Source organism: Podarcis vaucheri (genome assembly GCF_965113315.1).
Source record: "Podarcis vaucheri genome assembly, chromosome: 10".
Lineage (NCBI taxonomy): Eukaryota > Metazoa > Chordata > Lepidosauria > Squamata > Lacertidae > Podarcis > Podarcis vaucheri.
This window is the reverse complement of record NC_138748.1, coordinates 73,422,628-73,448,571: the sequence shown is the minus strand read 5'-3', so window position 1 is coordinate 73,448,571 and position 25,944 is coordinate 73,422,628. Positions and strand designations below refer to the sequence as shown.

At 49.4% G+C, this 25,944-nt stretch overlaps 1 protein-coding gene across 11 annotated transcripts in view; it reads left to right on the top strand.

Annotated features, from left to right (window-relative positions):
- SHANK3 (SH3 and multiple ankyrin repeat domains 3) overlaps nt 1–25,944 on the top strand; it is a 455,788-nt gene that overhangs the window by 359,381 nt on the left and 70,463 nt on the right. For all 11 annotated transcript variants that reach the window (XR_014223665.1, XR_014223666.1, XM_082238697.1 and 8 more), the window contains 2 exons: nt 3,812–3,894; nt 18,977–19,101. Coding sequence is in view for 9 of the 11 variants with exons in the window: in XM_082238697.1 (XP_082094823.1) it covers nt 3,812–3,894; nt 18,977–19,101 (208 nt within the window). In the remaining 2 variants the exon portion in view is untranslated. The remainder of the gene's footprint in view (nt 1–3,811; nt 3,895–18,976; nt 19,102–25,944) is intronic.

Here is a 25,944-nt window from a genome sequence, read left to right as displayed (position 1 = left end):
CCGTAAGTGACTGTGGAGGCCAATTCTGGATCCACACATCCTTCCACAGTGGGGACATTGGTTTCCAGGCGGGAATTGATCCCGGTGAGGATTTGCCAAGCATGCCTTCCTCTTAGCACGTTTCTCCCTTGCGTCCTGAGTTTGAGTGTCTTCAAAGCCCCTGACACCTTTGGTCAAGGCTGTTCTCCAACTGGGGCGCTCGCAGGCCAGTGTTTCCCAGTTGTTGAACCTCTTTTGTTGACCACCAGCATTACGCTTTCCCAATAATATCCCAATAGTATCATCCAGGGAACCTGAATGTTGGAAAATTCAGGACAGATTTTAAAGAGTCTTTCTTTACGCAGCACATGTTAAACTATGGAACTCCCTGCCACAGGAGGCAGTGATGGCCACAAACTTGGATGGCTTTGAAAGAGTATTAGGCAAATTCCTGGAGGAGGGAGAGGGCTATCAATGGCTACCAGCCCAATCAGAGGCAGCAACTGGTATCAGTTGCTGGAAACCACAGGTTGGGAAGAGGGGTCTTGTACAGAAATCCTGCTTGCTGGTTTTGCTGTGGGGCATCTGGTCGGCCTCTGATCAGGTTGCCCTAAAGGCCGAAGATTTGAAGAAAACAAGAGAAATGAATGGATCGCCCTTAGGAGTCTTGCAAGGCTCAGAGGTGACTGCTGGCTTGGCCAAGGACTGTGGAAGGAGAATGGAGGGGTCTTGGGTCTGCGAAGACCTTGGGCTGCAATAGGCCCGAGTTTGTTCCTGTCCTAAGGCCCTGTCTCTTTTAGAAGGGACACGGGTGGTGCTGTGGTCTAAACCACTGAGCCTCTTGGGCTTGCTGATCAGAAGGTCGGCGGTTCGAATCCCCATGACGGGGTGAGCTCCTGTTGGTCTGTCCCAGCTCCTGCCACCCTAGCAGTTTGAAAGCACACCAGTGCAAGTAGATCAGGGGTAGGCAAACTAAGGCCTGTGGGCCAGATCCGGCCCAATCGCCTTCTAAATCCGGCCCACGGATGGTCCAGGAATCAGTGTGTTTTTACATGAGTAGACTGTGTCCTTTTATTTAAAATGCATCTCTGGGTTATTTGTGGGGCATAGGAATTCTTTCAAACCCCCCCCCAAAAAAAAAAATATAGTCCAGCCCACCACATGGTCTGAGGGATGGTGGACTGAAAAAGGTTGCTAAATCATGAAGTAGATAAATAGGTACTGCTGTGGCGGGAAGGTAAACAGTGTTTCCGTGTGCTCTGGTTTCCATCATGGTGTCCCGTTGCGCCAGAAGCTGTTTAATGCTGCTGGTCACATGACCCAGAAAACTGTGGACAAACGCCGGCTCCCTCGGCCTGAAAGCAAGATGAGCATTGCATCCCCATAGTCGCCTTTTACTGGACTTAACCATCCAGGGGTCCTTTACCTTTACCTTACCTCTTTTAGAGTGCAAAAAGGAGCCAGCAGGGAGATGGGAGAAAGACTGGAGGAAGTATAGAATACCTGAGGTTTTTTGACCAGCATTTCTGTTTTCCTGTGTTTTTCCTGCAAAGCTAGTTTATTGTGGTCGCTTATTAACCACGTTGCAATAACTTTGTCATCCCTATAAAAGCTGGCAAGTTCTGTCTGTAGACAGAACAGCTTATCCGTCGGCTTCAAGAGAGTCTGGCTGGTGGGGCTCTTCTCCAGAAAAATTGCCTTGTCTTGATAAACAGGGGTTTGAATGAACCTTTGCCCCCTGACCACAGCACGGAGGCTGGGTTTTCTTCCACAGAGACTCATCCCAACCCAAACAAACAAACTTTACCCGGGGGGTCAGGGAAAAACTGGCACACTTCAGCCTTTTCAGGTCTACTTTCCTTTTTACTGGAACTCCAAGATCTGCCACTTGGAACCAAGCGCTGAAAATGTTTTGTTGTTTAATCGTTTAGTCGTGTCCAACTCTTCGTGACGCCCTGGACCAGAGCACGCCAGGCACTCCTGTCTTCCACTGCCTCCCGCAGTTTGGTCAGACTCATGCTGGTCTCTTCGAGAACACTGTCCCACCATCTCGTCCTCTGTCATCCCCTTCTCCTTGTGTCCTCCATCTTTCCCAACATCAGGGTCTTTTCCAGGGAGTCTTCTCTTCTCATGAGGTGGCCAAAGTCTTGGAGCCTCAGCTTCAGGATCTGTCCTTCCAGTGAGCACTCAGGGCTGATTTCCTTCAGAATGGAGATGTTTGTTCTTCTTGCAGTCCATGGGACTCTCAAGAGTCTCCTCCAGCACCATAATTCAAAAGCATCAATACTTCGGAGATCAGCCTTCTTTATGGTCCAGCTCTCACTTCCATACATCACTACTGGGAAAACCATAGTTTAACTATACGGGCCTTTGTTGGCAAGGTGATGTCTCTGCTGAAAACGTTAGAGCTAGAATTAAAAGGCGAGGTGTGTCTCTGAGCACATCCTGAGACCCAAAATTCATTTTCAGCACCAAAGTGGGTTCTTTCCCCCTGGCTAGCTTTCTGTGTCCCAGCGGCCCAGTTTTAGGTGTCAAAAGCCACTTCACTGCTCCCCAGGAACCCTTTTTGCCATCTGATTGCAAACCACTCGGAAGTCTCCCATCCTTCCCTGTCTGTCTACCTCCTTCCCACACCTGGTTCACAGGTGGCCCTTTGAACCCCTGTGCCACTCGCACAGCCCTGGAGAGGGCAGCAGCACGCAGGTCCCCGGCCGCAGCAGCGCTTCCACCCGAGGGTGTGTGCCTGAGCTGAGTGTGGCAGGCAGAGAACCCTGGCAGGCAGAGAGACCGTGGGGGGGGGCGGCTGGTGCGTGCAAGAATGTGGGTGGGTATTGGGCGTGTGTCTCTGCTGCAGTGTGCATGCATGAGTGAGTGAGTGAGTGAGTGAGTGAGTGAGTGAGTGAGTGAGAAAGCATGGCACCTGCCAGCACACCTCATGTGTGAGAGCCACGCATGGCAACCTCCCGGTGAATCCTTTGACCAGGTGGAGAAGGGAGGGTTTGCACAGCAGCCTTTCACGCTGGGCTCTGTCTCAGGCAGGGGGGCTTTCTTCTCCCCTCTCCCCACCACCAACCACCATACTGGCCCCCTTCCCCAAAATGCTGGATTTGCCTGCGCTCTCTCCTCCCTCCCTCCCTCCCTCCCTCTCTTTCTTCCATTGAGAAATAGCATCAGCTTTGTTAAAAGCAAGGCAGTGGAGCACAGCTCTGCCTCACCCCCCTTCCCTCTCCCCTCTCTCTCTTTTTAATGACAGACAGTTACTTAGCAACAGAGGGGAGTTTTAGGAGAAGGTGAGAGTGACAGCAGAAAGAAACTCCACAGTCGCCCTCTCCGGGTGCACACTCCCCCCCCCTTTGCACCCCACATGCACACGAACACGCAACCGCTGGGCACCTTCCCTCCCTCTCCCTTTGGGTCCCCCTCCTAGTTGGGGAGAGAGAGAGAGAGAGAGAGAGAGAGAGAGAGAGAGTCTCTTTGCGAAGGGAGGCTTCTTGCCCGCCCCCACCCCAAAGCTAAGGCGGCTCCGTTGAAAGGAAAGCCCCCCTCGCGCGCACGGGATCAGTAAGCGCTCTGCATCCACATGCAGGTGACTGAGCGGGGGTGGGGGGAGGGGGGAGGGCCCGGCGCCCCCCCTCCGAAGCAGGGAGGGGAAGGAAGGAGTCTCCTTTGCCCGGGGAGAGCGGGAGGGCGAGAGCCTCTGCCCGCCTCCCCGCCTGACGGGCTCCTGCCTGCGATGAGCGCCTGGCTGGGAAGAGGCCCCCCCTCGAAGGCAGGGCGCGATGGTGCTGACGGCTCCCCCCGGCTTCATTTTCTTGTGCTCTTTCCTGCCCAGTGACTACATCATCGAGGAGAAGGCGGCCGTCCTGCAAAAGAGGGAGCATGAGGGCTTTGGCTTCGTCCTCCGGGGCGCCAAAGGTAAGACCCGGCGGACTGGGGGGCGGCGGTGGGAGGACAGGGAGAGGGCTGGGTGCATGATGGGAGTGGCATGGAGCTGGCCCCAGGTGATGGCAGGGCTTCCTGGCACTGGGTCCTGCCCGCCGGCAGGGTCTTGTGGCAGCGTATCTCCGGGAAAGGGTGTGTGAGAGACACAAAGATGGTGCCCCCTTTGGATGCCGGAGAGCGCAGGGGATCCTTTGTGTGTGTGGCTGTGTGGCACAGGTTGTGCCCTCTCCTCCTGCATGCCACGGTGCCTCTCCTCCCCAAAACGGGCACCCCACAGCAAAGGGGTGCACCTCTCCCTGAGGAATGCTCCTTTCTCCCAAATACCTTCCCCTTGGGTGCAGCTCTCCTCCGCCAAGAGGGCTCCCCTGCTCCTCTCTTGGAGGGGGCGGGTTGCCGTGACCCACATGCACATTGCCAGGAATTGGAAAGCACTTCTCCTCCCCCCCCCACAAGCTGTGACTTCTTTGCCAGGGGGGGGGGGAGTCAGCTAGATTCCCGCTGGAAGAGGGCTTTGTGTCTGGAATGGGAGAGAGAGAGAGCACTCTCGGTCTGGGGAAATTTGTTCCTGGGAGTGGGGGTGGGGTTTTTGGGGGAGGTGGGGGCATACCCAGGGAGACTGAAGTCTGGGCTTTGGGGTGGGGACCAAGAGGGATGTCGGTGTGTGATTTGGGGAGACTGCCAAGCGATTCCTTCCACTCCAGATGCAAAGGAATCAGGACACCCCCTGGGTGGGTTTACGGCTGGCAGGAAAAAGGAGGAGGGGGCAGCCTCCTCTCTGCTATTCCCCAGCCCTTCACGTAGAGGGAGCTTCTTCCCAAAGCTGTGTTAGCGATTCTGCCCTACCCCCCCCTCCCTTACATTCATTTGCAGGCTCCCTTTGTAACATGCGAGAAGCCCACCAGGACCACCCCCTTGGGGGAATACACACACACACACATATACATACATATACATATACATATACATACATACATACATATATATATATATCCCATTTGCTTCCATTGCTCCAAAGAGCTCAAGGCTCCATTTTATCCTCACAACAACCTGTGAGGTAGCCCTGCCAGGGAGAAGGCAATGACTGGTCCACGGCCATCCGGTGTGAGCATCATGATGGCTGAGTGTGGGATCTGAACCCTGGTCTCTCAGGTCCTGAGAGGGACGCGGGTGGCGCTGTGGGTTAAACCACAGAGCCTAGGGCTTGTCGATCAGAAGGTCGGCGGTTCGAATCCCCGCGACAGAGTGAGCTCCCGTTGCTCTATCCCAGCTCCTGCCAACCTAGCAGTTCGAAAGCACGTCAAAGTGCAAGTAGATAAATAGGTACCACTCTGGTGGGAAGGTAAATGGCGTTTCCGTGCGCTGCTCTGGTTTGCCAGAAGCGGCTTAGTCCTGCTGGCCACATGACCCTGAAGCTGTACGCCGGCTCCCTCGGCCAGTAAAGCGAGATGAGCGCCGCAACCTCAGAGTTGGTCACGACTGGACCTAATGGTCAGGGGTCCCTTTGCCTTTACCTCTCAGGTCCTAGTCCAGAACTCTTAACCACTGCACCACCAGGCGGTTCAGCAGGGAAGGAAGGAGCAGCTGTCTGGAGCCAGGAGTTGCTTTCTGCCCTCCCAAGTGTGGGGAGAGAACCTCCAGCTCTTGCCGGAGATGTCTCCCTGAGCCTTGGTGCTAGCGCTGCTGGAGATCCCAGCTCACGCAATGGTGCCCTTCCCTGGCCTCTGCCACAGGTTGCGGGGTGCTGTGGGGGCCCGTTTTCTGACTTGCAACGGCGAACCAGTGCAAGGTCCAAGTGTGCAAAATTCCCATCATGCCTGGATGACATCTCAACAGCTTGGGTGTCCTGAGGGAGACCACAACCATCTTGGTCCTAGTGATAGGAGACACCCAACCACCCAGGTGATGATGGGAATAATAATAATAATAATAATAATAATAATAATAATAATAATTTATTATTTGTACCCCGCCCATCTGGCTGGGTTTCTCCAGCCACTCTGGGCAGCTTCCAACAAAGACCAAAAATGCACTAAAATGTCACACAGTAGAAACTTCCCTGAGCAGAGCTGCCTTCAGATGTCTTCTGAATGTCAGGTAGTTGTTTTTCTCTTTGACATCTGGTGGGAGGGCGTTCCACAGGGTGGGTGCCACTACTGAGAAGGCCCACTGCCTGCTTCCCTGTAACCTCACTTCTCGCAGTGAGGGAACCGCTAGAAGGCCCTTGATGCTGGACCTCAGCATCTGGGCAGAACGCTGGGGGTGGAGACGCTCCTTCAAGGTGGTCTTGTCAATATGTGCAAGGAAACATGAGCCGCTGGGGGGTGGGCTTTGCCCTATGGGGTGGGCAGGAGGGCAAAGACAAGCATCTCAAGAGAAGTGCCTTTTGCCTGATTTTTTTTTTGGGGGGGGAATGAGTATTGCTGTAGCATCTCTGTGTCCTTGCGATCCTGAGCTTTCCTTTCCAGAAAAGCCAAGCGGGTTTTCCCAGCCCTGCTGTGCCTGCAGAGAGTGGCTTGCCTAAGGGGTCAGCAAGCAAACAAGTGCCCCCCACTTTGCCAGGGTGGAGTGGTCTTGGGGTCCAGTGGCTTGCAGGAGCCTCTCCCCCCAAAGAGGAAAGCCACACACACACCTTGAACGAAAGCAAGAGGATGGGCGCTGGCGTTTCCGAACAATAAGAGGACAGATACAATTTCTCTTTGCTTGCATTTTCATATCGTTGGATCCAAACACGAGTGGTAAAGCCAACCATCTCTTCTAGGGATGGCATCTCTGACAGTGGGGAGCAAAGCTATTTCTCAAGAGGCTTGACAACCATATGTCAGGAGTGCTCTGATGGTGTTTCCTGCTTGGCAGGGGGTTGTACTCGATGGCCCTTGTGGTCTCTTCCAACTCTAGGATTCTATGATTCTACCTCTGTGTCTCCGTTTGGGGCGATTCCCATAGCTGTGCACCTGCCTCTTGCTGTGCTTGTTGCCTTCAAGGAACAGGCCCTCAGTAGCCCGGAGAGAATCCTTTTGCCCTCCGCTCATCCATTTGGCTCAACCGTGCCCCCAAACACATATTTCTTTGGAAAGCCGAATCACGAAAATACAATAAATTATTCAAAAGAAAGCAAATGTATGTATCTGTGCTTTGCATATTTATGATGGGCCTTGACTCGGAGCACAGCTTCTGGGCCAAAGATGATATGCCCCTGATTTGAAGGTCTGTAGCCTACATTGATATCCCCAAAGCTCCTGGGAGGTGGAGAGGTCACCTAGGGTCATATAACCTTTGCGTTATCTGGTCCAACCCTTTGCAATGTAGGAATTCCTGCTAAAGAATCTCTGACAAACGGCCATCCAAGCTCTGTTGGAAAACCTCCAAGGAAGGAGAGACCGCTACTTCCTGAGGGAGTCTGTTCCACTGTCGACCACTCTTACCGTCATAAAGTTCTTCCTTTGAATCCATTGGCTTGGGTCCTACCATTTTTAGCAGCAGAAAACAAGCTTGTTCCATCTTCCATGGAAGATCCCTTGTGATAATTGGAAGGTGCCCACCTCTCAGACTTCTCCAGGCCAAACGTGCCCAGCTTCCTCCACCCTTCCTCACAAGACCCCTTTATGGTCTTGGTTCCCCTCCTCTGCCCACCTTCCTGCTTGTCAATATCCTTCTAAAACTATGGTGACAAGAACCAGACATCGGACCCCCAGTGTGGCCTGACCAAGGCAGAAGAGAACGGTTTTGTGGCTTCCCTTTTTTTAAAAAAAAATATTTTTTTTATTCAAAGTTATAACAAAACATATTTCCCAAAAACATATAACCCCCCCATTTTTCCTCCCTCCCCCTCCCCCCATAAAACCCATCCCCCCACCCCCCGACTTCCCTCAGTTCCAGTCTTTGGTTTCTCCAATAATGCTATTTTCTGCATGTTACAGAGTTGTATAGCTCCTCCAACTGTTTAGCTAATTATTATCAGTAAAAAAATTGTGAATGTTCATTCAAAACCTGCCAAGGAGTCCAGTTCGCTTTGTTGCGTCTTCAAATACTTTGTGAAAGGTTCCCATTCATTCTTAAAGTCACAGTTATCCTTATTTCGTAGTTTCTATGCCAATTTTGCCAGTTCTGCGTAGTCCATCCATTTTTCTTGCCGTGATTCTTTAGTTGGGGTTTCTTCAGTCTTCCATCCTTGTGCTACCAGAACTCTCACCGTTCTGTGGCTTCCCTTGATCAGGACTTCTCCATAAAAGTTGTCTCCTCCCAAGAACCCAGTTCCATTGGGGGAAACTGAGCAGCCAGCTGCCAGAGTAGCATCATGACTAAGAGGTTGCCCCCAATTCGAATCTCGCTTCTTTAGCAGTGGGTGGCTTTAGAGCAGCCCCCCTCCTTTCTCAGAGCCTCCTGTGTGCATGGGATGATGACAGTGGCCTGCCTTGCAGGGTCATCGCGAGAACTGCAGGGTGATGATGAGAAACCAGTAGGAGAAGACTCCAGTCTCCCAGGGCATTCTATACAAGATCTCAAAGCAGCTGTCTTATTACAAAAGAATTTCAGAAATAGACTGGAAAGAGAAGTTGCTGAATTGCAACTTATTACCAAACTTAAAACCATGGAGAGACCTGGTCTGAATAGAGACATTGGATTCTTATATCATTATACATGATAAAGCTATTTTTGGCCATCTCACCCCTTGCTTTTTCCTGTAAGACCAATTGCAGTTGTTAACAGTCAACAGGTTTACCCCACCTATCCGCCAATCACCCATTCCCACCACCTTTCTGAGTAATACCCCTCCCCACCTTCTCACTATCTTTTTTTTAAAAAAAATATTTTTTATTAAATTTTCCATTTTAACAATCCAATCAAATCACACTGAATATTCCAAATTATACAAATACATATCATGTAGTCCAAATATTCTGCCAAATTAGAATGTTTTTTGTTGGGACTTCCCATGCTTCACTATCTATAAGGGTCTGGTGACTTCTGTTTCAGTGTATCTGAAGAAGTGTGCATGCACACCAAAGCTCATACCAAGAACAAACTTAGTTGGTCTCTAAGGTGCCACTGGATGGAAATTTTTTGTTTTGTTTTATTTATTTAATTTTGCTTTGACTATGGCAGACCAACACGGCTACCTACCTGTAACTATGATTATCTGGGCCATTTTAAGCACAATGTGGGTTCTGAAGAGGGTCTGATGGGTGCCTGTGATGAACAAAGACTGCCCAATTCTGGGCCTAGCTGTACCTTGTGAGTCCTGCCAAGGGGCTTTTTGCCTTAGGAGCTGAAGCTGTTTTTCTTGGTTTCTCCAGCTCTAAAGCCTCCATACCATTCATGCGCACCATGAACCCTCTGTGGAGTCTCTGGGGTCCCCACTCCATCCTCCTCCTTCTCCCTCTCATCTCCCTTCAGCTGTGACTCTCTGCGCATGGAGGAGAGCATTCACATACAAACAAATAGGATCAGTCTCATCAATGGCAAACAATTTGAAGCAGAGAAGAAGGCCATGTGGAAACCTAGGGGAAGAAGGAGCCGCCTTCTCCTAGGCCAGAACTGTGCTCCGTATAGGTCAATGCCGTCTACACTGGCTAGCAGACAGCAGTACTCCAGGGATTCCTCCTAGCAGGGGCTGAAACTGGGACCTTCCGCATGCCGAACTACGATGGCTCTTTCCGTTCCAAGACAGCATTGCCAAGCCTAGGCAGCAGGCACAACCCCTCTCCCTCCCACTTCCCCAAGGGGGGCCTTTGCTTCTTGAAGCTCCAGAGACTGATGGTATCCCGACAATCCGCATTTACATTCTCGCTCTCCCTTGTTGTCCGAGTGGAAACAGCTAAACATCTGCACTGGTCTGAACAAAGACATTGGATTCTTATCTCATTATACCTGACTAAGCCATTTTTCACCTTCTCACCCCTTGCCTTTTCCTGTAAGACCTATTGCAGTCGTTAAGAGTCGTCAACAGGCTCATCTCAGCTATCTGCCAATCTCCCATTCCCACCACCCTTCTGAGTAATACCCCTCCCCACCTTCTCACTATATAGAAGGATCTGGCAACTTCTGTTTCAGTGTATCTGAGGAAGTGTGCATGCACACGAAAGCTCATACCAAGAACTAACTTGGTTGGTCTTTAAGGTGCCACTGGAAGGAATTTTTTTATTTTATCTGCACTTGGGGGGTGATGATGCTTCCTGGGCAGGAGAGAGAAATGGAGGGCTCGCCCACGCTTCCGCTTCTTCTGTTCCTAGAAAGCACTGGTCCAAGCATTTCTCTGCTTGACCCGCACTTTCTAGGCATGGATTTTTTGCTACGTCAATCTGGAGAAAACCTGAATTGCTATTTGCTCCTATCAAGCACTAGAGAGCGGGATTTTCCTGGGGGAAAGCAGGGCACAAGGGGAAGTGTACATAGATAAGCCCTGAGAGCCTTTGAGAGCTCCAGACTGTTGCTATGGCCTGGGAAACCAGCAAGCAGGATTAAAGTGCAAGAGCACCTTTGACTGTGGTGGCAGAGCGTAGCCTTGGATAGCTCTCTCCTCCTCCATCAATTTGTCTGATCCCCTGTCAAAGCCACCTAGATCAGTGGTCATCTCTGTCCCCTGTGGGAGGGAGTTCCATAGGTTAAATATGCGCTCTGTGAGGCTGGAACAAGCCTGTTTTCTCCTACTCAGGAGGGTAGGACCCAAACCAAGGGCTTCAAATTATGAGAAAGGAGTTTGCAACTAAACTTCAGGAAGAACTTTCTGAGGATAATGGCTGTTTCACACTGGAATGAACTTCCACAAGAGGTGGTGGACTCTCCTTCCTTGGAGCTTTTAAGAAGAGGTTGGGTGGCCACCCGTCATGTATGATCTACTTGAGATTCCTGCATTGCAGGGGATTGGACTAGATGACCCTTGGTGTCCATTCCAAGTCAACAATTTTATGACTCTATTATTCTATCCACCCTGAATCTTCCAACAGTCAGCTGTGATGGTTGTCCATAAGCTCTGGTCTTATGAGAGAGGAAGAAAAACTTCATCTCTGTCATGCATAATTTTATGATCTTCTATCGTGTTGCCTCTTCCTCTCCATTTCCCTAAACTGAAGAGTCCCAAACCCTGCAATCATTCCTCATTGTGGAGTGGCTCCATCCCTCCCCCCGCTCCAAATTTGTCTATTTCATTTTACATATTAAAATTTACAGTCATACCACAACACCTTCCATAAGTACAAGATTCCCACAAATCTCAATACTTCCCTCTTCCCCGGGTCCCATTGTTAAACCTTTTCTACTGCATCTTCTTATAAAAATCCACATTTTTTTTAACATCTCCATTGTATCCATAGTTCCTCTTACATTACAAGTGTTACTGCAATCCCGCTAACAATTTTAACTGTTTACATTGGTCTCCCAGGTCAATTATAAGTTCACCCCATTCCTTATTAAAATTTTGGTCTCCCTGATTTCTGATTTTTCCAGTCATTTTTGCCATTTTGGCATAGTCCAACAATTTGATCTGCCATTCTTCTCTGGTAGGGATTTTGTCTTCTTTCCATCTCTGGGCCAATATAATCTGTGCAGCTGTGGTTGCATACATAAACAATCTTTTCTGTTCCCTTGGGATTTCGGCATCTCAAATTCCTAATAAGAAAGCTTCTGGGTTTTTTTTGTAAAAGTTATTTGAAACATTTTTTTTCGATTCAATATATATCATTTCCCAGAACGCTTTTATTACCTTGCACATCCACCACATATGATAGAAGGTGCCTTCCTTTTCTTTACATTTCCAACAGATATTTGTACCTGTCTTCTTCATTTTTGCTAATTTACTGGGAGTTAAATACCAATGGTACATCATTTTCATATCATTTCCTTTCAACGTACAACATGCCGTAAATTTCAAATTGTCTCTCCATAATTTCTCACGTGATGAAAGCTGTATATTATACCCCAAATCTCTTGCCCAGTGTATCTGTCCCTTCCCAGTCCCAGCGGGTACCAGACACAACAACAATAATATATTTGTACCCCGCCCATCTGGCTGGGTTTCCCCAGCCACTCTGGGTGGCTTCCAACAAACACCAAAAATAAACTAAAATGTCACACATTAAAAACTTCCCTGAACAGATCTGCCTTCAGATGTCTTCTGAATGTCAGGTACAGTGGTGCCTCGCAAGACGAAATTAATTCGTTCCGCAAGTCTCTTCGTCTTGCGGTTTTTTCGTCTTGCGATGCACGGTTTCCCATAGGAATGCATTGAAAATCAATTAATGCGTTCCTAGGGAAACCGCCTTCAGACCAGGTCCGGGGACAGTCTGGGGGGGGGGACAAGGGCTTTTCTTCCCACCCCCAGCATTTTAAAAAACCCTGGGACAGCGGAGGACTTCTCCGCTGTCCGGGGCGATTAAAAAGCCCCTGGGAAGGCAGGCAGGGGGGACAAAGACTTTCGCCCCCTGCCCGCCTTCAGAAGCTGTTCCCGCCCCCCGCCCCGCTTCGGAGCAGCGTTCCGAAGTGGGGCGGCTGGGGCAGGTGTCCCCGCCCCCCCTCCTCGCTTCGGAACAGCGTTCCGAAGTGGGGCGGCTGGGGCAGGTGTCCCCGCCCCCCCTCCTCGCTTCGGAACAGCGTTCCGAAGTGGGGCGGCTGGGGCAGGTGTCCCCGCCCCCCCTCCTCGCTTCGGAACAGCGTTCCGAAGTGGGGCGGCTGGGGCAGGTGTCCCCGCCCCCCCCTTCGGAACAGCGTTTTAAAATGCTGGGGGTCGGGAGCGAAGCGCTGCCGACCCCCAGCATTTTAAAATCTCCCCGTGTCCCCGCGATGCAAGCCCATAGGGAAATTCGTCTTGCGAAGCGCCTCCAAAACAGAAAACCCTTTCGTCTTGCGGGTTTTCCGTCTTGCAAGGCATTCGTCTTGCGGGGTACCACTGTAGTTGTTTATCTCTCTGACATCTGATGGGAGGGCGTTCCACGGGACGGGCGCCACCACCGAGAAGGCCCTCTGCCTGGTTCCCTGTAGCTTTGCTTCTCGCAGGGAGGGAACCGCCAGAAGGCCCTCGGAGCTGGACCTCAGTGTCCAGGCTGGATGATGGGGGTGGAGATGCCCCTTCAGGGATACAGGACCGAGGCCATTTAAGGCTTTAAAGGTCAGCACCAACACTTTGAATTGTGCTCAGAAACGTACTGGGAGCCAGTATAGGTCTTTCAAGACTGGTGTTATGTGGTCTCGGCGGCCGCTCCCAGTCACCAGTCTAGCTGCCGCATTCTGGATTAGTTGCAGTTTCTGGGTCACCTTCAAAGGTAGCCCCACATAGAGCGCATTGCTGTAGTCCAAGTGGGAGATAACTAGAGCATGCACTACTCTGGTGAGACAGTCTGCGGACAGGGAGGGTCTCATCCTGCGTACCAGGTGGAGCTGGTAGACAGCTGCCCTGGACACAGAATTGACCTGTGCCTCAATGGACAGCTGTGAGTCCAAAATGACTCCCAGGCTGCACACCTGGTCCTTAAGGGGCACAGTTACCCCATTCAGGACCAGGGAGTTGTTCTCCTGAACATACCCCACAAGTCACCGGAGGTTTAGGATCAGAGTTCTCCTAGAAGGGCTACCTGGTAGAAGTTTATAAATCATGCATAGCATTGAGAAGGTAGATGGAGAAAAGCTTTTCTCCTGCTCTCATAAGACTAGAACTCATGAGCTCTCCAGGGTTTCTAACTGGCAGGGATCTGACGTTTTCCTTTCTGGGGGCTGATTCTTACCTTTCAGCACATCCAGTCTCTCTCCAGACATGCATCACTTCCGAGGTTGAACCTGCCGATGACTCACGGCTGCTTCATCAAAAGTGCAGCCTTCTTGCCCATCACTCTTCATCCAAAACCCCCACAACCCTCCAGAAATTAGAACCAGCAGCTTGCAAAACCAGCTGCAAAATGATGCAAAGCAGTTTTCTAAATATATGTATACATATGGCATGCAATTGGACAATGAAACTGCTATGCAATTCAAGAAGAGCAGCATTTGGTCTGAGCTGGAAGCCAGACTGGAGGTCACGAGCCCAAAGGGAGCTACTGGGCCAGGACAGAGAAGACAAAACTGGGTTGCAGGTTGTTGTGGGATCAACACCATTGCCAGAGTCAGATTCAGGGTGGTGTGGGTGGTTCTGCCTCACGGGACGCCAAGCCGAGGGGGGGGGGGCGGAGGCAAAATTGAGACAACTCATATGTGAGAAGATCCAGTTGGGGACGCCAAATATTGGACTTGCACACCGTATTACGAAAGATTGCTCAAATTGGTCCCTGCCATTGCTTGATTAACCGTGTGCAACCCCTGCTTTGCCGCCGAACCGGCATTTTGCCTGTGTGCTACACTGATCTGAGCATTAAAAGTTTCTTGGTAGGAACAGCAACCTGAGTTCCAAGTTCTTCATGGAGTGAGAACCAGGACAGGTCCAGGGCATCAGGGACTCTGCCAGCCATCGTAGTGGAAGTCAGCTGAGCCCCAGGGCAAGACAGTCTTTGGAACTGGGGCTTGTCAAAAGGTCTCAGGCTTTAGGGTTTTTTTGTCTGGGTCAAAGCTAAATCTGCACAGCGCCAATTGGCTGCCCTTTCTGTCAATTACAAAGCTGCTTTGCCTCTACTTGGAGCCGGCAGTCCATAGCACTGATTGGCCAGCCCTCATGTCAATCACAAAGGCATCCTCCCTTCACCCAACAGTTTTCAAAGTGTTTGGAAACAGTGAAAAACTATGAACAAAACAAACCTTTCATCAGATAGACGTATCGGGCACTCAAGTGATTGAGAAGGATTAAAACGAAAAAGGGACACCAAAGATCCAAAAGGATCTCTCCAAATTGGAGAAACAGGCATTTGAATCAGAGAATCCTAGAGTTGGAAGGGACCCTGAGTCCTGTGCAATGCAGGAATCTTGCCCATAGCCATTCCTGGGCTCGAACCACCAACCTTTGTGTTAACAGCCAGACTCACCGAGGCAAAAAGTAATAATCCAATTTTGCATATAAACTTATGGGGTTGGCAGTGACCGATGAGGACTAGCATCTTGGGGGTCATTGACAATGCGTTTGGTAGAAGACCGATAGCTTTTGGTGCTAACTCAGTGACTGCACGGGAATTTAACATTTTAGTCAAGAATGGGAAATATTTTAGTCCAGAGCAGGAAACGTCGTTGGATCCCAGCTCCAGCCAGGCTGGCCAGTGGTCAAAATGATGGGAGCCGCAGTTCCACAACGTCTGGAGGGGCTCCTTTCCCCCAGGTTCACCATCCCTGGTTTAAGTTCATAAATTCGGCAAGAGTTCCCCAAAGCCCCCTGGATCCACTCCTTTTTAGCTTGTGGGCTAACCTCTGTTGCAGGTGGTTCTTCACAGAATTGTAGAGTTCCTGCAGTCCTTCGGTTATGCTAATCTCTTTATCACATTTTGCCATTGCAACCATCTCAGATCAATTGTTGGTCTCTTCTGCCTTATTTAGCTCCTTCTCTTACCCCCTCCCCGTTGCCTCTCTGGATGGTTTCCTGCTTCTGAGGCACTTGCTATTTGTTTTCAGATTTGTGCTCCTCCTTTCTTCCCCGTAAAGCGTTTGCGCTCTTCTGCTCACTGGGGCAAGGCATTCCCTTTTCAAAGGCAGCTTCGCCTCCCTCCCTCGCCGCTCGTCCTCCTGGACCCCTTTCTTCTCCGCAACACACCTTTTAGCCGGAGCCTCTTTCTTCACGTTAACTGAGACCTTCAAAGGATGCTAAACGCCTTTTGAGAGGCGCATTTCCTTTGCAGGCAGCCATGGAACAATTCTAGCCTTTAGAAATATTTTCAACCACTTCATACGGCGCAGGAATCAGGGCTCCTCCAGTCGACCTCATTATTCAGCATCCGTCCCGATTCCTTTGCACAAGGCTTGTGCGGAGGGTAGATCACAGCCAGCCTTTATCAAACATTTATTCCGATTTGCTTGCAGGGAGGTTACATGGCAACGAGCAACCATCCTGATTTGCTTACAGGGTTTTTAAACAGCATCCTGTTCATCATTTGATCATCTCCCACTTTTCAATGTCCCTTCCCTAATCACTAAAGGTCCATTTGTTGTTGTTTAAGTGGGTGTGCTGGTCCTGGGGGGGTTACCGTGCGGCGTGGTCTGAGTCCGGTCCTAGGTCGAGGGTAAGGAGGCTGTCCGTCAAGGGCGAAGCGGGGTCCAAGGCAAGGAGCCGGGAGTGGTCAGGAACTCTGGAAGAGCAGGACAGGGTGCTGGCAGGAACAGGTTACCATCGAAGTTGCTCCCACAACCTGGAACTGGGCTGACTGGCCTTTATCTCCTCTGAGGCATAGGGCGGCCCCGGCCCACAGGGGACTCGCCTCTCCTGGCCTGGAGGCGAGTACTCCTCCTGTGAGAACTTAGTTTCCCCTGCCTCTCTGCCCTGAGCCTCTGCAGCTCAGGAGAGGCTGGAGGGTTACTGGACCCAGAGGCAACTTCACCTTCCCCTGACAGGGCTGGGAGAGGAGCACCTGTAGGCAATGGGTCCTCGATCACCTCTGGAGCCAGAGCGGATTCAGCTGGTGTCTGCTCCTGACGATCCGGCACAGGTGAGGGCCTTTCAGGTTCAAGCCCCTGCCCCAGCCCAGCTGGCCCTGGAGGTGGGGACTCCTGTGCAGGCTGGGATTCCTCAGGTTAAGCCTCTGAATCGGATTCCCAGGCCATCACAGTGGGTTTGTTGCACTTGGTCAACAGAGCTCTGTAATCCAGTTGTGTTGCAGAAATCTAAATCCTGATTTGCTTACAGGGTTTTTAAACAGCATCCCGTTCATCATTTGATCATCTCCCACTTTTCAATGTCCCTTCCCTAATCAGAAAAGGTCCATTTGTTGTTGTTTAAGTGGGTTTGTTACACTTGGTCAACAGAGCTCTGTAATCCAGTTGTGTTGCAGAAATCTAAATTTCTGGAATGCCCTTCATTTGCTCCTTGCAAATCCTGAGAGCCTGAATGTGACCTTAGGCTGAAAGTAATATCTTTGATGCGGGAGGTACTGTGGTCTAAACCACTGAGCCTTGGGCTTGCCAATCAGAAGGTCAGCAGTTCGAATCCCCGCAATGGGGTGAGCTCCTGTTGCCCGGTCCCTGCTCCCGCCAACTCAGCAGTTCAAAAGAACATCAAAGTGCAAGTAGATAAATAGGTACCACTCCCGCAGGAAGGTAAACGGTGTTTCCGCGCACTGCTCTGGTTCGCCAGAAACAGCTTAGTCATGCTTGCCACATGACCCAGAAGCTGCACACCGGCTCCCTCGGCCAGTAAAGTGAGATGAGCGCCGCAACCCCAGAGTCAGCCACGACTGGACCTAATGGTCAGGGGTACCTTTACCTTTACCTAATATCTTTGAATTCCCCCTAAATCCCACCCTGGCCAAAATAAGTTTGTTACATGGCTACCTTCCAGCCACCATGGAGGCAGATTTTAGCAATTAAGTTAGATACTTCCCTTGAAGTAGCAACAGTTTCATTTTTGGATTCTTTAAGACCGTGATGGAAGCCATCGGGTGGGTGTCTAAATGGTTCTGACAGCCAGTGTTCCTTGGACAGACTCCAGAACATCTGCGTTTGTCAACATGCTTTAACACCAGAACTTGTGGACATGTAATGAAGCTGAATGCTGGAAGGTTCGGGACAGATAAAAAAAAGTCCTTCATGTAGTGCATAGTTTATTTTATTTTATTTGTGCTTTTCATGTTCATACATTTCACTAATTTTACAATCATTTTAACACTTCAAATCTTGACTTCCTTCCCCCTCTTTCTGCAGTTCCTTAAATTTATTTTTAATATCTTCTGCATATCCAAATTAACTTAATTTGTTCATTTATTCATCTGCTTTAATTATATACTCTTATAAAACCGCAGGTTATCACAATAACCCTGCCAATGTTCTTATCTGTTTGCAATTTATCTGTAAATATTCAACAAACCATTTCCCTTCTTTTATAAAAAGTTTGTTATCTTGATTTCTTGTTCTTCTGGTAAGTTTTGCCATTACTTTATATTCCCTAAGTTTTTGTATCCTTTCTTCCTTTGCTGGGACTTCTGCTTCTTTCCATTTGGGGGGAGTAGCATTCTTGCCGCTGTAGCAGCATACATGAATAAGTTTCTATACAGTTTAGGTAGTTCTGCCCCTATAATGCTCAAAAGAAAAGCTTCTGGTTGTTGTTTTTACAAACATTATTTTAAACATCCTTTTAATTTCATTATATATCATTTCCCAGTAAGCTTTAACCTTACTATAGTCCATAGTTAAACACAGGAGGCAGGGATGGTCACCAACTTGGGTTTTACAATTTAATATTCAACACAATCATCATAAACACAATACAAAGAATACAAATATTCTGATTGATTTTTTTTTTTAAAAAAAACCCAACCCAAACACATAAAAGATGAACGATAAAATTCTTGCTTAACAATAATAATGATAATAATAATACAGTCATACCTTGGAAATCAAACGAGCAATCCGTTCCGGAAGTTCATTTGACTTCCAAAACATTCGGAAACCAAAGTGTGACTTCCGATTGGCTGCAGGAAGCTCCCACAACCAATCGGAAGCCCCGCCAGACGTTTGGCTTCCAAAAGAACGTTCGGAAACCGAAACACTCACTTCTGGGTTTCGATCGTTCAGAAGCTGATTTGTTCAGGAGCCAAGGCGTTCGAGATCCAAGGTACAACTGTAACAACAACAACTGCCTCTTCCATTTAAGTGGGAAACATTGAAATAATAAAAATAAAAGACCTTCTATTTCGTGTAGGTTCTCCACCTGTGGGTCCCCAGATGCTATTGGACTACAACTCCCATCATCCCTGAGCTCTGGCCTTGCTAGGTAGGGGTGATGGGAGTTGTAGTTCAACAACATCTGGGGACCCACAGGTGGAGAAAGGCTGGTGTAGGCCTTGACTATGGTTAGGAAGCTGCCTGGCAGCTGAGCAAACTCTGGCATGGGAACATTTTGCAGTCTCCAGGAATCGCTCGCTGGCACCGTCTCTTCTCCTCCCCACATTTGGACGTGCAAATCCCAGCTTCCTCCCCTCTGACCGAGGGTCTCTCTTCGTTTCAGCGGAGACTCCAATCGAGGAGTTCACCCCGACGCCCGCATTCCCGGCTCTCCAATACCTGGAGTCCGTGGACGTGGAAGGTGTGGCCTGGCGAGCAGGACTTCGCACGGGAGACTTCCTGATTGAGGTGAGTCCTGGAAAAGCGTGGCCAGCAAAGGAGGAGGGTCAAATCTGCCCACCGTGGGAACTGGGGTTCTCCTCTGTGCTAGATAAAGGAGCTCTTTATTTATTGTGTTTATCTGTTACATTTCTGTTAACGGAAAAATCCGAGGGCTCCCTTGGACAAAAACAAAGACACCAACCAGGATTACTTGGAGCAAAACAGCAGCCTGTAGGCTTGGCCTTTATTGATCTGTTGCAACAGGGTGCTCCCCTCACTTGCAGGAGAGAGGAAAAGACACAGAAAAATGGTGTGTAAGGCCTTATAAAGACTTTTGAAATTGCCACCCTGTAGATCAAGACCACCCCCAGAAACATCATACATACATCACAGAAGGGGTGTAACCTAAGACCACCACTCAGATACAGTGGTGCCCCGCAAGATGAATGCCTTGCAAGACGGAAAACTCGCTAGACGAAAGAGTTTTCCATTTTGGAGGTGCTTCGCAAAACAAATCTCCTATGGGCTTGCTTCGCAAGACGAAAATGTCTTGCGAGTTCCTGCGGGTTTTTTTTTCCTTCTCCCCCCCTTTTTCTAAGCCGCTAAGCCGCTTATCAGCTGATCCGATAAGCTGCTAAAAGCCGCTAAAAGCTGCTAATAGCGCTAATAGCGCTAATCCGCTAATCCGTCAATGGGCTTGCTTCGCAAGACGAAAAAAACCGCTAGACGAAGAGAATCACAGAACGGATTCTTTTCGTCTTGCAAGGCACCACTGTACATCACACCTACATCACAGAAAAGGCGGTCTTAAAACAGAAATTTGAATGTTGTTTTTCTCCTGTCCTTGTTTATCTCCTGTCTGTCAGGTTACTTGATTGGATTGCCTGGGGAGCCTGGCCAGTCTTTTGTAGTGATAATACTTAGTTCCTGGGCCAGGTCACAGGCTCACACCCTATTCAAACACAGACATACCCTTAAGACAGGATTTGTGTAGGAAAAGACAATGGGGAGGCTTTTCCAGTATGACCTTGCAGAGAAAACATTTGCTCAGTTTAGGAATCAAAATGGTTCCAGGTTGGCCTTCCTGTGCTGATCTATGTATGTGCTTGGTTAGTACACTTATGAACATTATCATATCTGGGCTGCATCAATAGGAGTATAGCATCTAGATCAAGGGAAGTAATAGTGCCACTGTATTCTGCTCTGGTCAGACCTCACCTGGAGTACTGTGTCCAGTTCTGGGCACCACAATTCAAGAAGGACACGGACAAACTGGAACGTGTCCAGAGGAGGGCAAACAAAATGGTCAAAGGTCTGGAAACGATGCCTTATGAGGAACGGCTAAGGGAGCTGGGCATATTTAGCCTGGAGAAGAGGAGGTTAAGGGGTGATATGATAGCCATGTTCAAATATATAAAAGGATGTCATATAGAGGAGGGAGAAAGGTTGTTTTCTGCTGCTCCAGAGAAGCGGACACGGAGCAATGGATTCAAACTACAAGAAAGAAGATTCCACCTAAACATTAGGAAGAACTTCCTGACAGTAAGAGCTGTTCGACAGTGGAATTTGCTGCCAAGGAGTGTGGTGGAGTCTCCTACTTTGGAGGTCTTTAAGCAGAGGCTTGACAACCATATGTCAGGAGTGCTCTGATGGTGTTTCCTGCTTGGCAGGGGGTTGGACTTGATGGCCCTTGTGGTCTCTTCCAACTCTATGATCCTATGATTCTATATATCTAAGACCATAAAATTCCTATCGCAATTTCTATGCCACCTTTCCCCCCAAGGAGCAAAGAGTGGAGTAAATGGTTCTCCTCCTCCTTTCATTCTCATGATTTGAACCCCAGTCTCACAGGTCCTAGTCTGACACACTGACCACTACACCCCACTGGTTGTATCAGAAACATCAGCGGAGGGTGCCTTCTTACGTCTCGCATGCAGGTTGCTTGGAGATCAACTACACTCTCGCATTCCTCCTGCCTGATCCCTGCGGTCCACAGTCCCTCCAGGGTTGTTGTTTTTTTGCGGAAGTGCCTGGTTTTTATGTCAGTGTAAACCAAACTAAACTAAAACTTCCTGTAAATGTGTAAACATGCAGGTATCAAGAGGGACAATAATAGCCTCTTGCCTTCTGCACTGGTCTTGACGCTGCAGTACTGGGAGCTAAAGGGGAGCGGGTGGTGCTGTGGTCTAAACCACTGAGCCTCTTCGGCTTGCCGATCAGAAGGTCGGCATTTTCAATCCACACCACGGGGTGAGCTCCCGTTGCTCAGTCCCTGCTCCTGCCAGCCTAGCAGTTCGAAAGCATGCCAGTGCAAGTAGATAAATACCGTAGATTCCGGCGTATTAGGTGACTGGGCATGTAAGACAACCCCCAACTTTTGCTGTTCAGTTTTAGAGTTTTAGAGTTACAGGGTTTGAGCGCTGCCAGGGGCAGAGCACGCACCCCTCTGCTGCCTCTGCCATTGCAGCAGCAGCAGCCCAAGGCGAGGCGTTTGGTGGGCAGGTGGGTGAGTGCTGCGCTCGGAAGGACTTTCTGCGTCCCCTACTGTGGGGAGGGAGGAGGACCAACGGCAGAAGGGGCACCTCTTCTCAATGGCTCCCTCTCCTCCTTCCCAACATGTATACCCGGCGTATAAGATGACCCCCGACTTTTGGGGAGATTTTCCAGGGATAAAATGTTGTTTTGTATGCCAGAACATACGGTAGGTACGGCTGCGGCTGGAAGGTAAACGGCGTTTTCGTGCATTCTGGCTTACATCACTATGTCCCGTTGCACCAGAAGTGGTTTAGTCCTGCTGGCCACATGACCTGGAAAGCTGTCTGTGGACAGACACCAGCTCCCTCAGCCTGAAGTGAGATGAGCCCCACAGCCCCATAGTCTCCTTCACTGGATCCTTTACCCTTTTTTACCTTTTTACTGGGAGCCAAGTCAGGGTTTGGCTTCATGTTACATGCAAACCTGAAGTTGCCTTGCTCCAAACAAACCACCACCTGCAACCAAGGTGTGCTTTGCCGATCATGCCTTGTTTGGGGAAGGCAATCTACTGATCGATCTCTGGGGAAATTAGGTAGATCACATTCGATCGCTGGCTCCTCCATCCGGCCCTACCCCCTCGCCCCGTCCTCTAGATCCCTAGAACGAAAGACCGAGGCCTCGCTGACAGTTTCATTAGCCATCTGTCAGTGAGCGGTTTTTCGTCCCCTAATAAAAGCTCGACAACTTTGACCTGAACCCTCAGAAAATGGGGTAGATCACTGCCAGTTTTTTAATGTGTGAGTAGATCGCAGTCTCTTGGAAGTTGGCTGTCCCTGGACTAGATGGTCCTTAGGGACTCTTCCAACTCTGAAGTCCATTGGTTCTTTGACAAACCATGGCTTAGCTATTGATACTGCAGCACTAGCAGTGAGGAATGAGTGACAGCTGCCACCATTTCTCTCTGGGCACCAGCATGCCTTCTTCTTCATGGCAAGTCACAGTTTGGATGATGCTTACGTGTGATCAGGCCACGCTGCTCTGCTGTTCTCTGTCCTTGAGGACAAATTCCAGATTTCCTGAAGCATCAAGCTTGTTCAGTCATGCTGCCACAATGGAGAAGGCCCCTGTTTTGTAATTTAAGGAGTTGGGTGGGAAAATGCTTCTGTTTACAAGACAAATGCACAGTTGTAAGGTTCTGCACTTACGCAGGAAGAAACAGCTGCACAAATATGAGATGGGAGACACTGGGCTTACTATAAGGTTACCAGACGTCCCCGTTTCCTGGGGAGAGTCCCCAGATTTAAAAATCAGCCCCCTGACAAAATCCATCTATTTAGTAGGAAGTTGAAAACTGTCCCCTGATTCATTGAAAAAAAAAATCTGGTAACCTTAGCTTACTAGCAGTGCATATGAAAAAGATATCGGGTTCTTAGTAGACCACAAGCAGAACATGAGTCCACAGTGTGATGCAGCAGCAAAAAAGGCTAACGTTATTCTAGGCTGCATCAACAGAAGTCTAGTGTCCAGATCAAGGGAAGCCATAGTACTGTTCTGTTCTGCCTTGGTCAGGAGTCCTTTGTCCAATTCTGGGCTCCACAATTTAAGAAGGATGTTGACAAGCCGGAAGGTGTGCAGAGGAGGGCAGCCAAGATGGTCAAGGGTCTGGAAACCAAGCCTTATGGGGAACGGTTGGGGGATTTGGGTATGTTTAACTGTTTAACGTGTCCAGAGGAGGGCAACCAAAATGGTCAAAGGCCTGGAAACGATGCCTTATGAGGAACGGCTAAGGGAGCTGGGCATGTTTAGCCTGGAGAAGAGGAGGTTAAGGGGTGATATGATAGCCATGTTCAAATATATAAAAGGATGTCACATAGAGGAGGGAGAAAGGTTGTTTTCTGCTGATCCAGAGAAGCGGACACGGAGCAATGGATCCAAACTACAAGAAAGAAGATTCCACCTAAACATTCGGAAGAACTTCCTGACAGTAAGAGCTGTTTGACAGTGGAATTTGCTGCCAAGGAGTGTGGTGGAGTCTCCTTCGTTGGAGGTCTTTAAGCAGAGGCTTGACAACCATATGTCAGGAGTGCTCTGATGGTGTTTCCTGCTTGGCAGGGGGTTGGACTCCATGGCCCTTGTGGTCTCTTCCAACTCTATGATTCTATGACTCTATGATTCTAAAAGAGGAGATATGAGATCCACCTTCAGATATCTCCAGGGCTGTCACATGGAAGAGGGAGCCAGCTTTTTCTCTTGCTCTGAAGAGTGGGACACAAACCAATGGTTTCAAACGACAAGAAAGGCTTCTGACTAAACACCAGGTAGAACTTTCTGATGGCAAGTGGATGGGTGTTGGACTCTCCTTCGTTGTAGGTTTTTCAGTAGAGGTGGAATCACCACCTGCCAAGGCTTCTTTACCTGCGACTCCTGGATTTCAAGGAGTTGGACCCCTTGACCCTTCGGATCCCCTTCCAACCCTTCTGTGATTCTACAGTTCTATGAAAATCTTCCATAGGTGTCGCCATGCTTTTCTGTTGCAAGTGGACTCTCATCCATGAATCAGTGTGCTCTAGAATGTCCTGTTGCTGCTCTGTCTATTGCAGATTTAAAAACTTTTTGCTGTTACATTTGTTGTTTTAGGATTTGGCAAGTGGTTGTTTTGAGTCCTTAATGCATGTGTTTGTGTTTTTAAGAACGCTGTGTACAAATATTTAACAGCAGTAGGGGTGGCTGTGACAGTACAGTGGTACCTTTGTTCTCAAATGCCTTGGTACTCAAACGCCTTGGTTCCCAAACACCGAAAACCCAGAAGTAAGTGTTCTGGTTTTCGAACTTTTTTGGAAGCTGAATGTCTGCTGTGGTTGTTGGCTGTTGTTTCCAGGGCACCTGCACCAATCAGAAGGTATGCATTAAAGAGTAAAATTCATGTTAAATGGCTGTTTTAGGGGTTATTTTTAAAAGTTTGGAACGGATTAATCCATTTTGCATTACTTTCTATGGGAACGCTCACCTTGGTTTTGGAATGCTTTGGTTTTGGAACGGATTAAGTTTGAGAACCAAGGTACCACTGTATTGTGAGATGTCGTCATCATAGCCATTGCAAACCCCTTTCCCAATCAAAGGAAAGGGTGAGCATCTTTTTGGGCAGTTTAAAAAGCAGACCCTTCCCTCTACCCTCTTCTTGCACCAGCCCTTGCCCTTAGCCTGGGTCCAGCTACACATTTTCTTGCCCCTATGGGGTGGTGAGAGGGGGCTTGCCATGCCCTTTACCAATGAGTTGTGGGGTGCTTTGGCACTGGGCAGAGGGAGGAAGCTTCAGCCTCCGGAGTAAGCAAATGCATCATAGGAAGAAAGGTCACAAAAGGGCAGAAGCAGCTGGTCTGCTAACGTTTATTTAAAATCCGTCCTTGCTGCCTTCCTCCTTTGCAACAGGGCCTCCTGAGGCAGCTGGCAATAAGAGGAGATGAACTTGCAATAGACGCACGGTCTGCGCTTGCTTTTGTTTTAAGGAAGTTGGCAGCGGTGAAGACGAACGGCATTTTATGGTGCCGTTTGTCACTAGCGATGCCACCAGCCGAATCCCAGAAGTGTGGCCGTATTTCACGCATTACTCAACAGCAGCCAGGGAGCGGCTGGCAAGAGGGAGAATCACGTTTCCCGGCTGGTGGGATGTGCAAAGGCAAAGTCCAGGGGAGGCACGCCTGGATCTGGTGGACCAGGAAACTTGTGCATTTCGGTGCATGAAGAAAAGGTCTTCCTCCAGCACAGTTCTCCTGCAGCTAAGGTCTGTGGGTCATGCATGGAGAAGGCCTGGGGTTCAGTTGTGTGGCGAGTTCCCGCCCTGCCCCCCAGGCAGAAATAATGGCACATGACACAATTATTAAAGTTAATGGGCTGAAAAAGGCCACAACTTCATTGGTTACAGGTGATGAGTGGTATTGGCTTAGGCATTGGACCTAACCGACTACCGTATTTTTCGCTCTATAAGATGCACCAGACCACAAGACACACCTAGTTTTTGGAGGAGGAAAACAAGAAAAAAAAATATTCTGAATCTCAGAAGCCAGAACAGCAAGAGGGATCGCTTCGCAGTGAAAGCAGCAATCCCTCTTTCTGTTCTGGCTTCTGGGATAGCTGCGCAGCCTGCATTCGCTCCATAAGACGCACACACATTTCCCCTTGCTTTTTAGGGGGAAAAATGAGTCTTATAGAGCAAAAAATACGGTATATCTGACTCTAGCCCGTCTGCTTGAAGTCCGGGAAGGGTTACCACCAGTAGGGGGATTCCTGCTGATGCACATCAACTAGGAACTCCCCTGGGGTCACCAATAGGGGGCGTGCCTTAGGCCCTCACCTCCCTAGGCTTCGGACAGGGCCACGTCCCCCCGGAATCCATTA